At 58.6% G+C, this 21492-nt stretch overlaps 1 protein-coding gene across 1 annotated transcript; it reads right to left on the reverse strand.

The window, feature by feature from the left end:
• Positions 1-16136: 16136 nt before the first annotated feature.
• NAT8L (N-acetyltransferase 8 like) lies at positions 16137-21218 on the reverse strand. The gene is made up of 3 exons (XM_008048453.1): positions 21060-21218; positions 17984-18309; positions 16137-17737 (listed from the first exon to the last, which is right to left on the reverse strand). Exons 1-3 carry the CDS (start codon positions 21208-21210, stop codon positions 17381-17383), a joined length of 834 nt encoding a protein of 277 aa, XP_008046644.1. The 5' UTR covers positions 21211-21218; the 3' UTR covers positions 16137-17380.
• Positions 21219-21492: the final 274 nt, after the last annotated feature.

The following is a 21492-nucleotide window of genomic DNA, read 5'->3' on the forward strand; positions in this document are numbered from 1 at the left end:
GAGGCTGCGGTGGCTGGGAGCAGCCGCTGCGCTCCAGTCTGGGCGACAGAGTGAGACACCAACTCAAAATAAATAAACCAATAAAAACTGTCTTCTTATGTCTTCCAGTATTTCCTCTTGTTCATTTTCACTTTTGAGCCTGTGTTCTTCTGATAATTTCAGCAACTCTGTGCAGAAGCCACAGGCAAAGGCCCTGCCTGGGCCCTGGGGTGGCACCTCATAAAGGGAGGCAAGAAGAAGGTGCTGAAGCCCACAGAGCCCAGCTGGCTCCGCCCTTGTGCAGCCCTCTAGCACAAGCCCTCTGGCTTATCTTCAACCCCTGTGAAAAGCAGTGTGGGAGAAGGCCACACCCCCAGGCTGTCATCCCAGGGGCTGGGGAGGGAGGATTCATTGAGACGCCCACAGGGTCTAAGCACTGCCTCAGTGACCCTGCTGGTTCTGCCCTGGGCTCCATAGCACTAATTTCTCAGCAACTGAGGAGTCAGGAGGCAGGAGCCAGATGGTAAAAGCTTTGCTCTCACTTAATGTCTCTTGCTGCCATCTGCTTCCCTCCCAAAAATGCACACACACATGCACACATGTGCACACACGCACACACACACACCAACACCAGGCAGCCTCGAGTGCCCCAGGGGGTTCTCATGGTTTCCTGATGGGTTTCTGAAATCCGTGTGTCCTGCTCGACTCCATTGTTCCGCAGTGAATTATCTTTTTTTAATTTTTGAGTTGGAGTCTCACTGTGTCGCCCAGGCTGGCGTGCAGTGGCCGCTCCCAGCCACCGCAGCCTCGACCCGCTGGGATCCGGCGATCCTTCCACCTCAGCCTTCCGAGTAGCCGGAACTACAGGCGTGCGCTACCATGCCCGGCTGAGTTTTGATTTGTTGTAGAGACGAGGTCTCGCCAAGTTGCCAGGCGTGTCTCGAACCCGCGGACTCAGGCAATCCATTCGCCTTGGCCTCCCAAAGTGCTGGAATGACAGGCTGAGCCACCGAGCCCGGCCAAGGTGAATTATCTTTTCTCACATAATGTTAGCCTCCTGTGCTGCTTTCCATCTTGGCAGGAACTGAAAGCCAATTGGTTGTTCTGCATCTAAGATACTACAAGTCTAGAAAAATTGATTCATTTTCAGTTTTTGTGGAATCGAGAAAGGAAGGTGGCATATCTCGGGACCTCTCTGTTGACGTCTGAGGCCTTCTGAGAGCTGAGTACAAAAACTTCTTCCGCAGGAACTGAACAGTCTGCTGGGTGTCTTCCTATCACCTGCCTTTTGCTGTTGGTAAATGCTTCTCGTCACAAAATACACTGTGTTGTTTTAGAAAACAAAACAGGCAGGGCTCAGTGGCTCAGCCTGTAATCCCAGCACTTTGGGAGGCCAAGGCAAGTGAAGTGGGTTGCCTGAGCCTGCGGGTTCAAGACCAGCCCAGGCAACTTGGCGAGACCTCATCTCTACAATAAATCAAAAAGCCGGAGGTGGTAGCACGCGCCTATAGTTTCAACTATTTGGAAGGCTGACGCAGAAGGATCGCCAGAGCCCAGCAGGTTGACGCTGGGGCGGCCATGAGTGTGCCACTGCACTCCAGCCTGGGCGACGGAGTGAGGCTCCCACTCAAAAAACAACAAAAGAACAAAAGAGAAAAGAAAACAAAGCAGACTCATGCAGAATACTGGGCCCTTCATGCTCTGTGTTTTGTAAATGTGATTTTTCTTCCAAGAGTAACACGAAAAGTTTGGATGGAGTCTGGAAGACGCAGTCTGGAGTGAAACAGTCACTGGGAGGTGTGCAGTGCCCCTGAGTGTCACCTGATCGCCCCAAGGGTCTGCCCAGGTGGGGCCACAGGACAGTCCTCATTCACCAACCATAGTCCCCAGGACAGGGAAATGGCATCCATTTGTGCCTCTCCGTTCATATCCTGAAGAGACCAGAGAGGTTGGAGCCAGAGAAGGCCAGTCAGCGTTCTCAGGTTGATGTGCTGGGCTCAGCTTCCTTTTCTGTCTCTCGTTACATGGACCCTTGACGTGAAGGCCTTTCTGGGTTTCAAAACGCGTCAGAGCTGGAAAGCAGCTTCAGAGCTCACTGGCTCCAACACCTGAGCGTGGAGAAGGGGAAACTGAGCCCAGTGTGACTTGTCCCAGTTCATGCAGAGCTGGGCCAGCACTACACACCTGGAGCTGAAGCACACCTGCCCTGGGCCTTCTCACACACACATACACACCAGAATGAGTCCACAGAGGGACTTGGCAGAGCTGGGGGCATCCCTGGAAGAGAGCTTCCCTGGCAGACCCCAGACCCAGTGAAGAGGTGAGACCCTTCCAGAATGTTCACCCATGGGAGCAAGAATCTCAGGCAGGCTGTCCAGGTGCAGGCCACAGTAGTGCTGCAGGCCGACCCCTCTCAGGAGCAGGGATGGGCTGTGACATCGGCAATCAGCTCCCTTTCTGGAACACGGCAGGATCTAGGGCCTGTGTTCGGCTGCCTCACCGCAACCTGACTCTGCTCCTGCCTCTGTTTCCTGTGCCCCAGTTCCCAAGTAGAAGCACAGGCACATCTCAGTGGCTGTGAGAGTGACATGCGAGTAACTGACAATTACACCTATTCTTAGGTCCTTGCCATACCAGCAGCTCAGAATGTCACAGTGTAATTTCAAGATGTGTGAAAACTTCGGCTAAATCTGGAAAAAGTTACAAATGCCTTTTCTGAGGTTTCTGCCCGTTTGAAAATTAAGTCCCCTGCAAGCCAAAGACTTTACCAGAGGCCTCAATATTAGTTTAAGAAAGCACATGCCAATGCTGCCAGCCTGGTCTCCGCCATCTTTTGCCCTGTTCTGACTTCTGGAGGGGCAGTGCCTACTGCCCCTGGCCAGAGGCTGCACATAACACACAGGTACACTGGGGGCAGCCTGCTGCAGAGGGTATGAGTGCCACCGTTCCAGGGTCTGGTCCCCTGTGTGATGTCCTGTGAATGTACACTCAGTAGGACATGCACTCGGCCACTAGTAACAGGCCCAGCTACAGCAGTTCAGGTTCCCGAAGGTGAATTTTTCTCCCACCATGAGAATTCCAGATCACAGTGGTTGCTGACTGTTTCAGAGGTTCAGAGCAGCAGAACCAAAGTCTTTCTGGATCCCTGGTCCTTTCCCTCTTGGTGCCATGATGGAGGTAGTTGCACCAGCCATCACAAGACCTTCCAGGCCTAAGGAGAAAGTAGTGATAGTCAAGAGAGCACCTGACCCTGGATGAATCAACCTTTTATTTATTTATCCCAAATCTGTTTATTAGGATGGTTTCTCTTTCTTCTTGATTGGAGTGCTTTTAATGCTGCTTCCTCCTGAAGGAACATCCTTCTAGAAGCCTGCTTTTGGCTGGGGTCAGTGGCCCAGCCCGTAATCCCAGCACGTTGAGAGGATGAGGCAAGTGGATTGCCTGAGCCTGCAGGTTTGAGACCAGTCCGGGCAACCTGGCAAGACTTCATCTCTACAATAAGTCATAAATTAGCCGGGCATGTTAGTGTGTGCCTGTAGTTCCAGCTACTTGGAAGGCTGAGACAGAAGGATCGCTAGAGCCCAGCAGGTCAACGTTGGGGTGGCTGTGAGCATGCCACTGCACTCTACCCTGGGTGACAGAGTGAGACTCCGATTAAAAAAAAAAAAAAAAAACCAACCTGCTTTTCCTACTGTTTGCGCATGGCTAAAGACTATGGTGGTTTTATAGCATCCTGGGCATTTTACGTCCGTGAAGTAGGAATTGGGGTCTGCCTTAGGCACTCTTCTTGTGTTTCCTCTTCTCCTCTGGCGAGGGAAGAATGAAGGCCTTTGCGAGAGGCATGTTCTTGTGGGGAGGCCGTCACCCCTGGGAGAGGCTCAGCCCTTTAACGAGCGTTTCTGGAATCTCTCTTTCCATCCCGCCCCTGTCCTCCCTCCCTTCCTAAGGGGAAAAAAAGCCTTCCTAGAAGTTGGAGGGTATACACCTCCTGAGCCAACCCACCTGAGAGAGAGCCTGGGCAATGTTGTGTATAGCTGGGGACACAGTCTATCTCCACCCCATCTAGCTACCAAGGGGCTAGCGTGCAGAAAGAGAGGAAGAACAGACTGGGGCTGGCACCACAGATTTCTGATACAAAGTCCATGTCTTCTGCTAAAGTGCTAGCACCCTCCCTCTCTACCCTGGGGCATAAAGATCTTCCCCTCATCCCAGCCAGCGTTACCATCAAATGCCCCATCTTCCCATGAAGACTCTGGGTCCACCGTGCTTCACATCTGTACCTGCCCAGACAGGCAGCAGGGCCAACAAGGATAGCCCCCTGCCCTCGAAGGCCCAGACCAGGAGGCAAAGCTGAGGTCACACAGAGGACACAGCACATGGGACCCCTCAACACCCCCCATCCTTCCTGGAAGGCTGCCCAGTGTCTCATCCTGTGAGTCACCGCGCCACGTGCCCTCTCTGTGAGGCACTAGGTCTGGGGGCCACAGCCCTCGACAGGGGCCTCACATCCCGTGAGGATTCTCAGGCATCAATATGCCCAAGGCTCATAAGCCAACTGGGACCTAAGGCATGTTTGTGTGTGGCCAACATGGGCCCTTGGGAACTGTCCCCGCCCCCTCACTCCATCCCACACTGAGTCTACATTTGCACTTGCACTCAGATCTACATTGGCACCTGTATTTGGATCTGCAAGTCCTGCCCAAGAGACCCTGCCTCTGGCAGTGCATTTCACCTGCACCTGCTCCCACAGTCTGTTCCCACTTCCTCTCCCTACTGATTTCAGGAAGGGGAGCCCTGAAGTGCTGCATTAATAACCCCAGGAGAAGGGCGTAGGGTGCTCTCAGCACAGGAACCAGGAATGAACACCCAGGCTCTCTTCAAGGCCCCTGAGGCCTCAAGAACCCATGATATAGTCTGTGGGGCTCTGTCCCTGGGGCCCAGGGCCACACAAAGGGGAGCAGGCTGGTTGCAGGGGCCAGGCTGCGACCAGACACCCAGGCTGTCTGAGCAGCTTCCATGCAGTGGGAGTGAAAGGCTCAACCCCTGATGCCCACCTAATGGGGCTCCAACCTAGGACAGGGCTCTGCCCCCTAAAAACCACGTCCAGCAACCCACTTGGAAGTTGCCCCCAAATTGCCAGGAACTAGTGCATACTCAGGCCTGACTGGGCCACTCCAGTGCCCACTGTGGTTGTAGAGGAAGAAGTGAAGAGAGTTTCTTATTTTGCACTTTAGAATTTCGGTGCATTTTCCAAGTTTTATTAAGTATTTATTTACTTGACTTCAAAAGATTTAATTTTAGGTTGGACATGGTGGCTCATGTCTGTAATCCCAACAGTTTGGGAGACTGAGGCAGGAAGATGGCTTGAGGTCAGGAGTTTGAGACCAGCTTGATCAACACAGCAAGACTTCTTTGTCTCTTTATTTAAAAAAAAAAACATTGTCCCTTCCATCATTGTTCTCTAAACTGGTATTCCAGACAGAAGGGGGGTGCTTCCACATTCCAGAATTATCTGCCTCTTTCCTCACAGCTGGCCCCACACACACTTACCACGTCAGGGCATTCCCCCACCCCTGTGACAGTTTAATGGGAACTTTTTTCAGCTCCTGCCCTGACTTTTCAGAACATGAACTACCCAGTCCCATAGGGGCATCAGGTCCCTTGGGGTGTCGTAGACAAGCTCCAGTCCCCTGTGCTGGCCATGCCACCCGCCACCTCTCAGCTCACCAGTCACTTCTGACCAGGGCTTTCTCTCTCTCTTCTAGCCTCTTCTCCCAGCTCCCCAGGAGCTGCCCTGGTGACTGTGGGAGACATGGGCAGCCGTGCCCATGGGTCGGGTTCTCCCTACGCCCACGGAGCCTCATCCTCTCAGCACCCGATGCCAGCACCACCTTCCAGGAACCTTGAAGGATAGGCCCCACACCTGTACATGGCCCAAGCCCCCAAACCCCCATTCTTGCCCTCCAGGGTGACACGTGCCCCTCCCTTCCAGGTTGGCTGCCCATTTGCAGGTGAGCCCAGGGAGGCACGAGGTTGCTTCTAGTTAAAAGGAGTTAAATGAATAGTTAAAAGGAGGTGTCACCAGGACCCCAGCAGACAGAGAGGCCACTTCCCAAAACTTCCTGGGTTTGGGGGAGTCTTGAAAGATCCCAAGGGGCTCCACCCTGGGCAGTGGCCCCTCAGAGAGCACCATGTGCTCTCTACAGTCACCATGGAACTCCCATGGGGTGGCCACAAACAGCCATAGCCACAGCCACCGCTCAGCCTGGATGTCCGGGCGTGTGGAAATACACAGAGTGGGCACTGGGGCCACCCAGGATATGGGAGGGCTGGCAGGGCTGTTCAGGGTTGGGGCCACGGAGACTCCTGGACTCAGTGTGGACTCCAGGCCTAGGCCCCTCATTCCCACACCAACCGTCTCTGCTGAGCCACCAGCTTCCAGCTTAAGGGGTTCTCTGAGGCCCGGGACTTCTCCCTCTCCTTGGGAGGGTATCAGGACCCCCCTATTATGCACAGACACTAGTCCCGTGGGGGCTCTGATGCTGGCCTCCCTTGTGAGGGGGTGAGAGCAAGTGCCCATGGACCTGTACCCTAGTTGTCCAGGTGGGTCCACAAATGGCTGGGCAGTGTCAGGGGTCGGGAGGAGAGTGCATGAGAGGGTGTCAGGGTTTGATGCCAGGGAGGGTGGTGGTCACTGTGCCCTTCTAGCCCCACTTCGGGGTCTTCCCCAGTAGGGGTGTGAGGCTCAATTCCTGATGCCCACCTAGTGGAGCTCTGACCTAGAACAGAGCTCTGCCCCCGGAAAACCACTTGGAAACTGCCCGAAGACAAGCCCGTCTTATGTGATCCTTTGACAAGCATAACGTGTGCTCAGCTGTGATTAAAAAAGGAAAGTTCCCTAACTCCCTTATTCTCAGAAACTGCTCCCTCCAACCAGCCTGGCAGCTCCCAAGGCAGGCGGCACCCAGCCATGTTCTCCCACAGGCTTTCAGGGCCAGGGACCATGGATCCCGGTGGGCCAGGGGTCAGCTGGGTGGTCAGGACATGCTTCTGGGTGGCATAGGTACATTGCCACTGATTGCAGGAGTCCCGCCTGTCATGGGGAGGGCCCTGACTGAATGACAGCTCCACTCCACCACTCACTGGCCCTCTCTGAGCAGCAGTTACTTGGCATTACTCAGTCAACGGCACAATCCCATTAGGCACAGAGAAGGGACCCAGCTCTCTGCACACTCAGGACGGCTGCAGCTGGCATGGGGAGACAAAGTTCCAACTTGGACCATGCTGACTCTCCAAGTTTCCTTGGGCTCCCAGGTCAGACCAATCAGGGTCTCCACTCTCTCCCTTGTTCTAGCTCTTGTCAGGAGGACCATGGAGTCCTTGCATCAGTGGGCACTGGACCCCACCAAAACCTCCCAGAGCCTGCCCAAGGTGAGGGGGAAGCCAGCTCCCCGGGGGGCAGGAAAGCAAAGACAGAGGGTGTGGCCCCAACCCTGTGCCCAGCACTCCATAGGAGACCCTTGTAGATCCCCAGGCCAGCCTGGACCCCTCTGCAGGGTTCCCCACCATGTGCACGGGGCCATCTGCCTGCCTGCCAGCCCAGACAGTCTACCCCTGCAGCTCCCGCCCTTCCTGGTGCCCTGCACAGCACAGAGAAGGACACCGGGGTCCACAGAGCTCAGGGCACATGGCCCTGGGATAGCTGCTGGTCCCGCTTAGGGCATACCAAAGACAGTTCCCCAGAAAGGTCCCTGGCTCTGCAGCGGCCAGGGACTGAAAAACAAGGCAGCAATCTGGCCCTCGCTTGGGTGTTTCTGTCACAGTCTTTGCATTGAGGTATCACATAACATAAAAGGTCGGAATGAAATATTCGTGTTTATCAGCAGGTTCAGAGAGAAACCTGAGGAACACTGAGCTAGCTCGTCTTGCCCTGTCCCCCACCCAGCCTGTCCCTTTCACAGGGCTCTGAACTCCATGGCCTTGCAATGACCTAGGTTCCCACGATGGGGTCAGCCTTCTAGCAGCATGAGGCTGTCCTCATGGGCTTGGTTATATCAAATTCACCCAGAAGTGGTAGGGATGGTGGGGGCTTCTGCATGCCAGGCCACTCTGGCCAGAAGGGGCTGCCCTGTGCCTGTCCCTTCTCCCAGCCCCAGAGCCTTTTAGACAGAGCTGGCATGGTGCCACCTCTGGCCCCACCCACCTGGCCAGCCTCCAACGTGGGTGAGCTGGGGCCTCCAGAGTGAGGGGTGAGGGCCAGCGGCTGTCCTGAGCGTGCAGAGAGCTGGGTCCCTTCTCTGTGCCTAAAGGGACTGTGTTATTGACTGAGTAATTCCGAGCAACTGCTGCCCAGGTGCCAGGCCAGAAGGAAAACTGTGGAGGGGACTGAGCGCCTGAGAACAGCATTCTGAGGCATGAATGTAGCCAGGAGCCGGACCCCGCCTCAGGCACAGGGGCACTCTGGGGGCTATCAGCGAGCATCGAGGTCCCTCAACTGGTTCAGGTGACCGAGTGGACACAGGAACAACTAGGGAGTGTGGGGGGTGGAACAGGACTTGGGCCCGACAGTTTTCTTGTCCTGGACTCTTGGGCTCCCAGGCCAGACCAATCAGGGCCTCCACTCTCTCCCTTGTTCCAGCGCTTGTCAGGAGGACCATGGAGTCCTTGCAGCAGGTGCGGGCACTGGACCCCACCAAAACCTCCCAGAGCCTGCCCAAGGTGAGGGGGAGGCCAGCTCCCCAGGGGGGCAGGAGAGCAAGGACGGAGGATGTGGCCCCAACCCTGTGCCCAGAGAGATGTGGGGGCTGGGTGATCCCCAGGAACCCCACCCACCCCAGTTACCCCAGGAGCCCTTTGGGAGGTGGCGGCTTCAGGGCCAGGGGCTGCAACTGGGTGCTGGATCGCTCCCTTCCTGTCACGAGAGGGACCCTGAAGTTTCTCTAGGATCCGCCGATCTCCCCTAGGGCTGGGCCCTGAGGTAGCAGCACAAGTCACCCAGGACACACCCACCCACCCACCCAGGCACCTAACTGCTGGCCTGCAGGTCTGTCCACTGGCACAGAGGGCCTGGCAGGTGGGAGACCGCAGTAAGGCTGAGGAGTTGCGAGCATGAGCCTGTTACCGAATGTGCGTGAGTAGGCATGTGTATGCACACGTGTGTGTGTGGCTGTCTAATTGTGTGTGTGCCCGTGTGTGCTATAGGCCCTCTCCTCCCGTGCGGACGGGGACGGCTGGGAGGTGGATGGGGACAGCTGGCCCAGGACTGGGGCTCACCTCTGGCTGCGATCCACAGGTACCCCTCAAGGTGAGCCTGAGTGCCGGCCATGCGTGGGGACGTCTGGCACCAATGCAGGAGGCCCTGGGCCCTCCACTGGACCCGTCACACTGAGTCTCCCAGCAACAGCCCAGCCACCACCAGATCCCACGTCAGCTCCTACCACCCCTTGCGCATTTTTCGCCTTCATTTTGGCTGTAGCCCCAGGCAACAGTGGGAGGAGAAAACCGGTTTCTACCAGCCCATTGTGTGCCCTTCCCCAAGGTCATCAGCTTTGTAGGCTCCAAGACATGTGCAAGCCACATTAACCCTTTGGGGCTAGGGTGACCCAGTCATCCCTGGAGTAAATGCCTCCCGCGAAGCCATTTTCATCCTGATCTGAGTGAATTCTTCCTTTGAGTGGGCAATACCATGTCCACAGCCCTCAGTCACCTGGCCAGGGCGGAGCTAAGTGCCCCCAGTCGGGAGTGGTCCAGACCCAACCCAAGCTGAGGGCATGTACTCCCAGCTCCTTTTCTGTGGTACCTAGGGGAGGGGGTTCCTAGTGTCTCAGCAGCTGCCCACCCTAACAGGTGCCTAAGTAGCCTGCAGGCCCAGTGGCATCCTCCTACTGCCTTCCTTAGCTTCCAGAAGCCACAGCCCAGGGTGTGCACCTTTTTCTCAGTCTGGCCGGCATGTGGCCCTGTACTAGGAGGGAAAGGACACAGCCTCCCGGCAGGTGCTAAACCCCTAGGACTCATGTCCCCAACTGATACCTCCAGAGGACTAAGGAGCTCACTTCTATGAGGGCCCACCCGCTGCAGGCCTTTAACCAAGGCTCTATCCTGGGGCTGCCAAGGACTAGCCAGGTTGCTGGGGTCTCTGAAATCACACACACAAGGTCTCTCCCATGAGCCTCCTGCAGGCCGGTGACCAGAGGCTGCAAAGGGGCTGGCTTCCCTGGAGAGCTGGGTCCCAAAGCGGTTCTCCCAGCTTCTGCAGAGCTGTAGGGAGGGCCTGGCCCATGTGTCCCCTCTATCCTCCTTTTATGCCAGTTCACCTCACAGCAGCCTGTGATGGGGGGGCTGACATGACCCTCCCCTTGCTTGCCTGTGGTGAGACTGAGGCAATGAAAGGCCACATGGCTGACAAGCGAGCCAGTCAGGATTTCCGCTGTGTCCTCACCCTGCATGGTGGCTCCCGGTCTCTATGGTGGTCCCTGGGAATGTGCTCCTGGGGTCCTGCTTTCAGACCACCTCCAACCCCAGGTACCTCGGCTCCTCCCCTGCACTTTCTTATCCGGGGCTGGATCTGGGCTCTGAGAGTCTCCCTGGAAGTGGGGTGCAGGCCCAGGGTACCTGTCAGGGTAGGCAGGCTGAGGTGCAGACACAGTGCCACGGTCCGAGCCATAGGCCACCTCCTGTGCGACACATTCCTTTTTAAATGGCGGCTGTTTCAGAGGCTCTGTTTCCTACGTGGCCCACTGAACATGACATCGTCTTTTCCGAGTGACTTGGGTCATCACAGTGAACTGTGCCCGGTGCCTCACTGTGTGGTCTAGGGGCTCTGGGAGGCTGTACCTTCTCCCCTTTGTTTATTCAGCAAACATGTATTGGACAGCTACCATGTGACAGACTGGCGACACCCCAGGGCATAGGGGGTCAAAATCATAGCCTCTGCTATATCCACCCCCCTGCCTGTGAGCAGAGGCGGGCAACCTGACCTGGACTCAGGGAAACACCTGGAAGATGAACCCACACTGGGCTAGCAGCCCATTTTTCTCGTGCCTTCAAGATATTTTCTTGGCCGGGCTTGGTGGCTCAGTCTGTAATCCCAGCACTTTGGAAAGCCAAAGCGAGTGGATTGCCTGAGCCCGCGGGTTCGAGACCCGCCTGGCCAACTTGGCGAGACCTCATCTCTACAATAAATAAAAAATTAGCCAGGCGTGATAGCATGCGCCTGTAGTTCTGGCTACTTGGAAGGCTGAGGCGGAAGGATCAATACTGGGGGGGCCGTGAGTGTGCCACTGCACTCCAGCCTGGGCGACGATGGAGTGAGACTCCAACTCAAAAAAAAGATATTTTCTTGGTTTCCCCATGTGTGCAGGATCCTGGGTGTCAGGCCTTACTATTGTGTGACAGAAATTACAGTAATCCAGGGAGGTGGCACAGAACTGCTGCTGGGCCCCTCTTACCAGTCGTGGTGCTACTCCCTCCCTCATGTGTTTGCATTCATGTGTGTGCCTGTTCATGTGTGTACATGTGTGCAAGTTCATGTGTATCCACGTGTGTGTTTGAGACCCATGCCCGCTGAAGCCTAGCCAGTGAGCTCTGCATGGCCCAGTGAGCCGAGCAGCCATCCTGTCACTCCGAGTCAAGGTCTCAGCAGCACCTGCACTCCTGGGTTTCAGACAGAGCATCACTGAGAACCAAGATCAGTAGGGCCTGTTTCTTCTGCGCAGACACCAGGTGGGGAGGAGGAGGACACTCAGCGGGGGAGCACCAGGGCACCTCAGGCTCTATAGTAACTGACCTGGTGATATTCGGGCTTCTGGTTCCTCTACTGCAGTTTCCACTGAGATGTTCCCAAGGTGGGCTTCCCGTTTGCTTCCTGAATTCAGGCTGAGTCACCCAGCTCCCCTCCTGGTGAGAGGGGCAGCCCTGACCCTGGCCGTGCCCTTCAGGAAGGAATGTGCCTGGGTTAGTCCCTTACATTCCCATGCCAGGAGGGTCTGAGGGAAGGGGCAGGGGAGACATGGGGCCAAGAAACCCCCAAGAGGAAAGCTGTCCAAGGAATTGGCTTGCAGGGGTTGTGTCCAGGGGACCCCCCAGGCTCCAAGGGCCCCTCTGCCAACAAGGCTGGCATCCTGCAGGGGGGTCTGATAAGGGTCTGTGTCCACCCTGTACCTTGCCATCCCTGACCCTTCACACACCCAGCCTCCATGCTGCCTGCTGCAGCCCACTGACCCCCACTTTGCTGCTCAGCATCCCTCGGCCTGGATCCCAGGTACCAGTGCCCCCTCCTTCGTAGGCACTAGGCTCCACCTCCACCCGGGTGGGCCCTGACATCCTCTCACTTGGGTCCAAGCCTCGCACATCCTCCCTTCTCAGCACTGCCATCCCTCTGAGGCTTGGGGCGCAGAGGCCAGGGCTGCCCAGGTCTGACAGCGCAGGGGACTACAAGTAGGACTGGCAGGGGATGCAGACAAGCTGGCAGCACCCAGACCCCAGGGCTAGGACAGGGCAATAGAGCGTGGTGGGCCCAGCTGGGATAGGGCATCTACTAGGGCACGAAGACGGGGGAGGAGGACAGAGGGTCCAAGCCGTCTGTCTTAGCTATGCCGGGAGTTTGGGTGTGCCCAGGCCAGGGCACGGAATTTGGGGGGAAGACAGAGCCCAAGCGGACTGGTCAGAAGGGCGCCAATGGGCAGAGCCAACTGAGCTCCTGCCTGCCTGGCAGAGGGGGGCCTCTCGGCCCATGGGGCCACTTGAGCCCCTTCCACCCCATCTTGCCTCCTGGCTGCCCCACCCCTCCATCACCAGGGTCAGCGGGACCAGGCAAGATGCAGCAAGGAGAGCAGCGGGGAGGAGCACGGGGAAACACCTGTGCAGGAGAGGGGCGAGGGAGAAGCCTCGGTGGTGTAAGAGCCAACGTGAGGAACCAATGGGGGGAGCCCAGACAGGAGGAGCCCCGACCTTCCAGGAAAGCCAGCCCTTCCCCGTGGGCCAGGTAGGTGGGAGGTCCTCAAGCCTCAAGAAAGCAGCAGAGCCAGCTTCCTTCAACTCTAGTTTTATTGAAAAACAGCAGCATTGGGGCCGTGCAGGGGAGGCACACCCACCCCGGCTCACGCGGCCCTCTCTTCGGAACTCGGCTCGCTCCCCTCCCCCGGGGCTGTTTTGGCACATTCAGGGCCCCAGGACCACCGCCCCGTCTGGGCTCACAGTACAGTTTTGGGACACACCGCAGCAGGTGAAACCCACCCCGTGCCCAGCCCAGCTTCCCTGGGCCAGCGGGAGCCAAGGCCCGAGGACAGGGGCAGGCGGCTCATGCCCTCCAGGTCCTCGCTGTGCAGAGAGGCACAGCACTGGGCCCTTGGACACGGAGGGAGGGTCAGAGAGGGCAGGACCTGTGGCCCCCAACACTGCCCACCCACCCGGCTCCCTCCCACCACCATACACATACACGCCCACACACACAAGTACACATACTTATGTTCACACATGTACATTCATACATGCTCACATACGCGACACACAGGTAAATGCACACACACTCGTATACACCCACACATACACAAGTATACACATATACTCACATATGTGTGCATGCACACATGTATATATGAACACACAAGCATGAACACATGTCCACACACACAAAGTACATTCACATGCATACGCATTCATACAAACACACACATGCATCTCACATATACTCACACACACGTGTGTGCATGCTCTCACACATGTGCATGCATGCACACTACACATTCACACACATATTCACACAATACACCCATGTACATGCACACACGCTTACACACCATATGTACTTGCTCACACTATGCAAATACTCATGCACACACAATTATACATACACACACATGCTCATACATACACATGCACACACGTACACATACACACTCAGGTACACCCCTTCTTTAAAATGGCTAATTATTGCTGTTTAAAAAAATACATCCACCAATGGTATGTCAGGGTTCCCTCTCCCTCACCCTAGCTCTTAGGCGCCCTGGAGGGCTGTGCTGCCCAGCCTTCTGCGTTGTCACCCCACCTCTGGAAACAGTGGCCGCGGCAAGGAGCAGACATCTTCCAGGCTCTGCCCAGCCCAGAACTGCAGCCCCAAAGCATCAGCCAGAGAGCCACCAGCGCAGAAACGTGGGCTGTGGCCAAAACTGATTTCCAGAAGCAGCTTCCAAACAGACACAAGCGAGTCAGCAGGTAACAAACAGGACGTGGCAACGACAGCGGAGAGAGAGCAGCTCCCTGGCTTGGGGACAGCTCTGTCCCATCTTGGGCACTGATAGGAAGGTGGCCCCTTGGGTGCCCACGCAGCCCCCTGCCTGGCTGGGGAGCCGCCTTTGGCTCCCGTGAAGCCCCACACACCTAGCAGACCCAGGAACCTGAGTTCCTAGGCTCTGGCCACCGCACAGCTCCGGTGTCAGCTCCAGCAATGACCTGGGCTTGGGGCTGCCTGTGCCTTGAGGTCCTTGCTCAGTTGACTAGAGCCACTGGTCAGGTCTGTGCATGCAGGGGCAGGCCTCCTAGAGACCAGAACCAGGCCCTGGTGGCCTGGGAGCTGCCCCAGGAAGCTCACCTCACGGTGTCCCCTCTAGGGCCTTCTCTGAGGAAGGACACCCAAAGCAAGAGAGGCTGTCCCGGGACCTCGTGACCTCAGGCCTGCTGTCCACAGTGCCTCCTGCCCAAGTCTTCTCTCAGGGCCAGCGGTCCCTCTCCTCAGGCCAGGTGGACCCATCCCTTAGCCTCCTCCACCCTGGGACAGCATGGTAGCTGCTGCTTGGTCCCAGGGCGCAGACACCAGCAGGAAGCAAGGCTGGGCATGGGGGTGGAGAGAATGGGGGGAGACTTCGTCATGGCTGCAGGGGCTTGACCCTTCCACACTCAGGAGCTCTTCCCGGAGTCAGACCATGTGGTAGCCTCAGCACATGCAGGTCACCCACCCTGGCCTCCCACTTTCACGGGTCAGCGTCTGCAGAGATCCACACCCGGGCGAGGAGCTTCCCAGGGACAGCCCACCCACGACACAGCAGGACCCTGGTGGCCTGGGCAGCACTGGGCTATCCAGAGGTGCCAGCACCCTCAGCTGCCTAGAGCCACTGGTCAGGTCTATGCTGTAGGCTTGTCTCACGATGCCATTCTGGAACATTCCACCCTCCCACCTTCTACCCTCCCCACTCCAAAAACAGAGGCTTCCAAACACACAGAAATCTCAGCGCCCCAGACCCTGAGCGACGCCAGGCAGAGTGTGGGTCACCCAGCGGGGGGGGCAGGGAGGAGGAAGGGCAGGGCCAGCACTTAGGGAAGCTGCACCAGACACATGACGGCAGGGCCCCAAGGGGTCGCTTCACAGAGGTAGAAGAAGTAACATCAGAATTTCTACAAACGTATAAAATTCACGTCAGTGCACATAGCTGGAGCAGGGAGCCCCAGGCCGGGGGGGAGGCTGGCCAGGGGCAGGCCCACCCACTAGCGCACTCAGCTGCCAGCCTGGGGGCAGGCCGGGAGATCCGCCTCCCAGGGGCCTTCAGGGGTCCCTCTGAGCCGCACACTGGCCTGGGGAGGACTCTGGCAGCCGAAGCCCAGCTTGGCAGGCACACGGGTACCTCTGCCTCCTCAGTGCCCATGCAGCAGAGTTCCGTGTGCCCACCCCACAACACTCCTGCTGGCATCTCTACCAAGTCCCAGCAGCAAAAAAGAAAGGTCGAGAGTCCAGCATGTGTTTTGCCATCCACAGGGCAATACAGCCAGGAAAGAGATCCCTCGTGGCACAGGTGCCCCTAAAACAGAGGCGGACCACACCACTGTCCCGGGATGGGGCTCTATCACGAACCCACCCCAAATCAGTATCAAGGAGATATTGGCCCCCTGGGTCTTCAGGCTGTGCCCTGATGACAGTGGGCTCCCACAGCCACCACCCACGAACCCTGCCCCAGGAACGAAAGGCTCCCAAGGCACAGGACCAAGGGAAGCTGGCGGCACCCCCAACAAAACACCCCCGGGGAAGCGCTGACTCCCACCTGGCCCCACCCTGCCCTTCCTACCCTACCGGCATGAGACCGGGCAGCAGCCCCCAACACACCCGCAACAACTGAGACCGACCCCAGGCAGAACCCAAAGCAAACAGAAAGAGGAAAAAGGCACAACTGTTTGTTTCCATTTTGCTAAAACACTTTACGTCTGTCTGTATAATCCAGATTAACAAAATCTGAGAGCTGCAAGAAAATAGGGTGCCGATTTCTGTACAGTCTACAAAACTCCCATTCCCGAGCAGGGACCGGGCGCCACCAGGGAGGAATGTACAGGGGAGCGGGGTCTGTACAGTACTCTGCAAACACCTCAAGTGCCAAAGGGACAAAAGGCCCCTCAGAAGCCAGGTTTGCCCCATTAATCCACTAATTTCTGAAGCGCCTTTGAAAGAACGTCCCCTCCATGGCTCCACGTGTGGCCTTGGTGCTTGGGACCCAGCTCCACGGCCAGCCCTGCCTGCCTTTCCCCTCCCCGAGCCCCCACACATAGGGGCCTGGGTGGGCATTTACGCCCCTCCTGCCCATCAAAGCCAGGTCCAGCTCCAGGCTGGACATGGGCCCCGTGCCACCCCCACCTTCCTCTCCCCTTCCTAGGCCGACCCATACCCAGGACAGCCCCTCCTCTACCCCGGGGAAAAGCGGCTGGGAGTAGAGCCAGTGAGAGCCCAGCCAGCCATCCTTCCTGCCCCTGGGCCGCCCCTCCTGCCCCGGGCCCGAGGAGGCCAGACCCCCGACCAAGGCTGTGGGACCCTCGTCCCCTCCATCCTGCCACCCTGCAGGCCAGGGCTGGGAGGGACGACCGGGAGCCTCCCCACATGCTCAGAATGCTCCTTGGTGGGAACTTAGGCTAAATCAGGGTCTCTCTCCAGATTTCAAGCTGTGAAATCACCCACCCGGCCACCTACCCCCATCACACTGGGCCAGAAACAGTGTCTTAGGATACAAACTACCGTTTTGTCCCAAGAGCTAAAGTCATGCAGAGTGCTATTCTGTCTAAATAACTTATTAGAAAATGGATCGGTTCAGGCTGGGGAAACTGTGGGCTCAGCAGTGTCGGCGGCAGCCTGGGTGAGCATTCGTGGGCGGACCCATCCACCAGGAAGCAGAAGGTCCCAGGATGTCTAGGAGAGGCCACTGTGACCCAGTGGGCGCTGTGGAAGAGGGGTGCCCGGGGCCCCTGCCATGGCCACGCCACAGTTGCTATGGGAACCTCCCGGGTGATAACGCCCGCCAGCCGAGCCCAGACAGGGAGGGGCTGGGACCAGAAGGAAAGGGGGTGCTGCAACGTCAAAGCAAAGCGGGAGTGGACAGAGCCAGGCGGATGAGGCAAACCCCTGCAGAGAGCAGGGCCAGGGCCGGGACGCTCACCAGCCACGGTCTCGGGGTCCGGTCCAGGCAGGGTGGCAGGGCAGGAGGCTGCGGGCATGCGGCATGCTGCGGCCAGGCCACATCCTCAGCATGCACAGAGCAAAGCGGGCCCGCAGCTGGCTCGTTGTTCTGCAGGCAGCGGTCAGCCCAGCAGGCTGCGTTTCCAGGGCCGAGAGTCGAGCCAGAACCGGGTCAGGGGCTTTGTCACGGAGGTTCTGTGCTTGGTGGGCCAGGCAGGGCCTCCCCACGGGGCAGCCGGCTGGGTAGCGTCGCGGACAGCCGCAGTGGTCCAAGATGCCGCTCTTCAGGGTGTGGCGAGTTGCCCCACAGGCTGGGAAGGGCGAGGGCTGAGGCTGCAGACAACACCCCCAAAGTGTCGCAGAAGAGCAACGGCCCCACACCACCCAGAACCCGCCAGATAACCGCGTGATGTCGAAAGAAGAAAACCCGACACAAACGCCAAGGTGAGCGTCTGAAAGCAGGGCCGCGCCGGGTAGTGGGCAGGCGGGCACAGGCGGACAAGGCGGCCGGGGTGGCAGGCGGGCGAGAGACAGCAGTCACTCCTCGCGCAACTGCAGGCGATAGCGGTGGTAGCGGACCTGGAAGAAGAGGCGCTCGGCCAGCGAGAGGGTCATGCCGGGCAGCACGTAGTGGTCACTCGCACCCATGTGTCTGAAGCCCAGCGACTCGTAGAGCTTGTGGGCAGCCACCTTGACGGCCGTCGTGCCCAGCACCACCGCAGAGTAGTTGTGCACCATGGCGAACTCCAGAACCTTCCGCCCCAGTGCCTTGGCGATGCCCTTGCCACGGAAACGCGAGTCCACAGACATACGCAGCAGCTCCACTGTGTTGTCCTCTTCGTGGGCCCTTGCAGCCACAATGCCCACCACGTTGCCATCCAGCACGGCCACCCAGAAGCAGGAGCCTGCAGGGGACAGAGTGTTCAGGGACACCTGGTGAGGAAAGCCAGGGAGACCCCGCCATCTCCATGGTGGAACAGAGCCAGGAGGCCAACAGGGGCCCCTCAGGGTTGTTCACTCCAGCCAGACACCATGCCAGGGCATCACGATGCCCAATCCCGTCAACCCTCATGGCCCACCTCCCAGCTCTACTGGCCGCGGGAGGGAGAACGACCACAATTCAGGACAAGCAGGCACAGCTGCCTCCACCAGACGCCCCTGAACGGAGTAAGTACAGCAGGACCCAGAGCCTGGGCACAACCCGCCGGTGCCAAGAGCCCTGACGGCACCGAGCCAGGGCACGCTCAGCCCTAAGGCTGGACTACACTGGTCAGGGTGGTGGCTGGCGGCTGGAGTCCCTCCACTGGGACCAAGAGCTAGGCAGGCCTTGGCCAAGCAAGTCTCTGCCCTGGTCAGCTACCCCGGGACCAAATGCCTGGATGGCCACAGGCAACCCTGGACAGGCTGTGGTGAAGCCAACCTGCTCTGGCTCCCAGGCGCCCAGGGCCACCACACTGGTCCCCAGGCACCCACACCAGAAGGCTAGGAGAGAAGGGGCTGGGAGGGTACCTCCAGAAGGATCCCTGCAGCGTAGGAAGACATTTCCTAAATCCAAGCAGGGAACCGGGACTACCCCCCACTGACCCTGGCCTCTCCTGGGCAGCAAGCCCAGTGGCCGGGCCACCATCTCCACCCACAGAGCAGCCCAATCCCAGCCTCAGGAAAGCAAGAGGCCAGGAGGGGAGGCTCTGGGAGAGGGAGCATTAGAAGAGGAACCAGGAGGGGAGAAGGAAGGCGATTCTCAAGACCAGCAGGGGCAGATAGGGAAGGGGCTTGTAGGGCACAGGTAAAAGGGAGAGTCTGGCCACCCCCCAAAGACTTTCTACCCAGAGACCTCTCCAAAGGCATCTGATGGGCCAGCCAACCAAAGGGGCACCCTTCCCACAGAGCCCAGTCACACACCCTGTCTGTGGTCAGTGAAGCTTCCCTGGCCGCCTCCACCCAACCACACCTCACGGCCTCTCAGTGCCCAATCCCCTCTTCCAAGGGCCAAACCCCCCGAGGCTCTGCACCTGCTCCTCTGAAAGCATTCCCACCCCACCCCATCTGCCCTCAGTGCAACTGCTCCATCCTGGGGGTCAGCCATCAGCCTGCTGGCTCTGTGAGGGGCACCTGTCTCCTTCGGTGCTGGACACTGAGCTCTGGCACTTGGCGAAGGAGCGCTGAGGTCCCTGACCTCCCACTCCCCCAGCAGAAAGGAGAAGCAGCTCTGGTGAGTTGCTAGCACCGCCGCCAGCATCACAGTCCCTCCAAGGAGGGCTGTCCCTAACCTCATCCCAGAGCCACTTGGGCTCTCCTAGGCCTGTTCCCACCTCTCTACTTACATGGCACCTCACCTCCAAGGGGGGCTCCTAACTAGTCCCCCTCCCACCCACTGGTCTGCCCACCATCCAGGGGTGTGGCCTCTTCCCACTCACCCCAAAGAGATCAGAGGTCAGGGTCATCCTGGGAATGGCAACCCTCCCACACCCAGCACCATGCGGCCTTGGGCCTGTCTCAGCCCTCCCAGGCCTATTTCCCCATTTGCAGGAGCAGCTCCCAGGAATCCAGTGTGGCCTGTCAGCTGCTCTCTAGCTACTGCCGCTACGGGGTCATCCACAGACTCACCAGGTCTCCCACAGGAGCAAGCAAGGACCCCCATCCCTCCGGTGAGGCTGCAGCCCAGAGGGGGCAGGGCCATGCACAGTGTCTCTGCCCAAGCCCCCTCTGCGGCTGTGGCTGGGGCTCTCCCCTCCCGAGCAAAACCAGGCCCGATGAGAATCCAGGAGGCCGCTCAGAGTGTGCTTGGGTTTGGGGAAGGGTCAAGGAGAATGGCAGGCATGAAGGCTGGCAGGGCGGGGGCGGGGTCCGGCAGCCGGCAGTGCCAGAGCAGCTGCCCGTCCCCCAACACTGACCAGGTTCCCGCCAGACCCTGACCAACCCTTTGGGCCCCCCTGTCCATCTCCTTGACCCACTGACTCTCATGGCCCAGAGACCCAAGACTCCTCTCTCCTCGGGCTCCCGGAGGAAGCACTGTGGCCCTGCCTCCGGGAATGAACCGGCTAGGGGCTGGCCTGGCCAGGGAACAGTCCCAGGGCTCCTCTAGACCCATCCCAGCCCCTGTCTACAGAAGGCCACAGGGCTGGGGAAGACCCTCTGGCTCACTAAGTGACCCAGGCCAGGCCAGGAGTGGAGGCCAAGGATCAAGATCAGGTCCCCTGGCTCCACCCCAGTCCCTGCCACATAGTCCTCCTCTACCCCTGGCCCTGGCATTGTGGGCCAGCTCAGAATACCCAAGCCATGCCAGACAGAACCAATGGAGTCCAGAGGCCCCCACCCCTACCTCAGCAGGTTCCAGGGAGAGGCATCTGGTGGGGTGCACAGCAAAGCCAGGTCACTGAGGCCCAGAGCCTGCTCAGGCCACCAGGCTGGTGGGGGGGGGGTAGCACCCTGCCTCCCTGAGCCCACAGGCACACAGAAGGCTCAGGTCACGGGGTCCCCTAGCCCAGGCTCAAGATCAGGTCCCCTGGCTCCACCCCAGTCCCTGCCACATAGTCCCCCCCCTAGCCAGCTGCCCCGAGGTTGCTGGCAGGATGGGGGTGCTGCCTGAAGGAGTCTGGGGCAGAAACCAGGAGGGGCAGAGAAGGGGAGAAGGCTGGAACCCCTGTGGACTCACCAGGTGGCTTCATGTAGTACTGCTCAATGTCGGCCATGTCCGTGTGCAGCGCACACTCGAGGTAGGCGAGGATCACCTTGCGGCTGTAATAGTAGCGCAGGCCCAGCAGCCCGGCCGGCACCAGGCACGTCAGCAGCAGTGAGCGGCTCATGGCAAAGCACAGCGCTGAGGGCAGAGGTGGGAGTGTGAGCGGGCAGGCAGGGCAGCGCCCGCTGGGTCACCTGGCCAGGCCAGGAAACAAGGGGACACAGGCCCCGGAACCCCGGGGAGTCGGGCACCTTGGGGAAGAAACCAGCTAGGGACATGCGCAGGAGAGGCCTGGCCAGAGGAGCAGTGGGTCATGGGTGCTCCCTTCCACTTTTCCCTGCTCTAAAGACAGTGGCACTGCCTTCTCACCTGGAACAAGCAGCAAAACTTCCTGACCTCTAACCAG

Source organism: Carlito syrichta, unplaced genomic scaffold (assembly GCF_000164805.1).
Source record: "Carlito syrichta isolate Samal-C Ts95f unplaced genomic scaffold, Tarsius_syrichta-2.0.1 Scaffold123576, whole genome shotgun sequence".
NCBI classification, from domain to species: domain Eukaryota; kingdom Metazoa; phylum Chordata; class Mammalia; order Primates; family Tarsiidae; genus Carlito; species Carlito syrichta.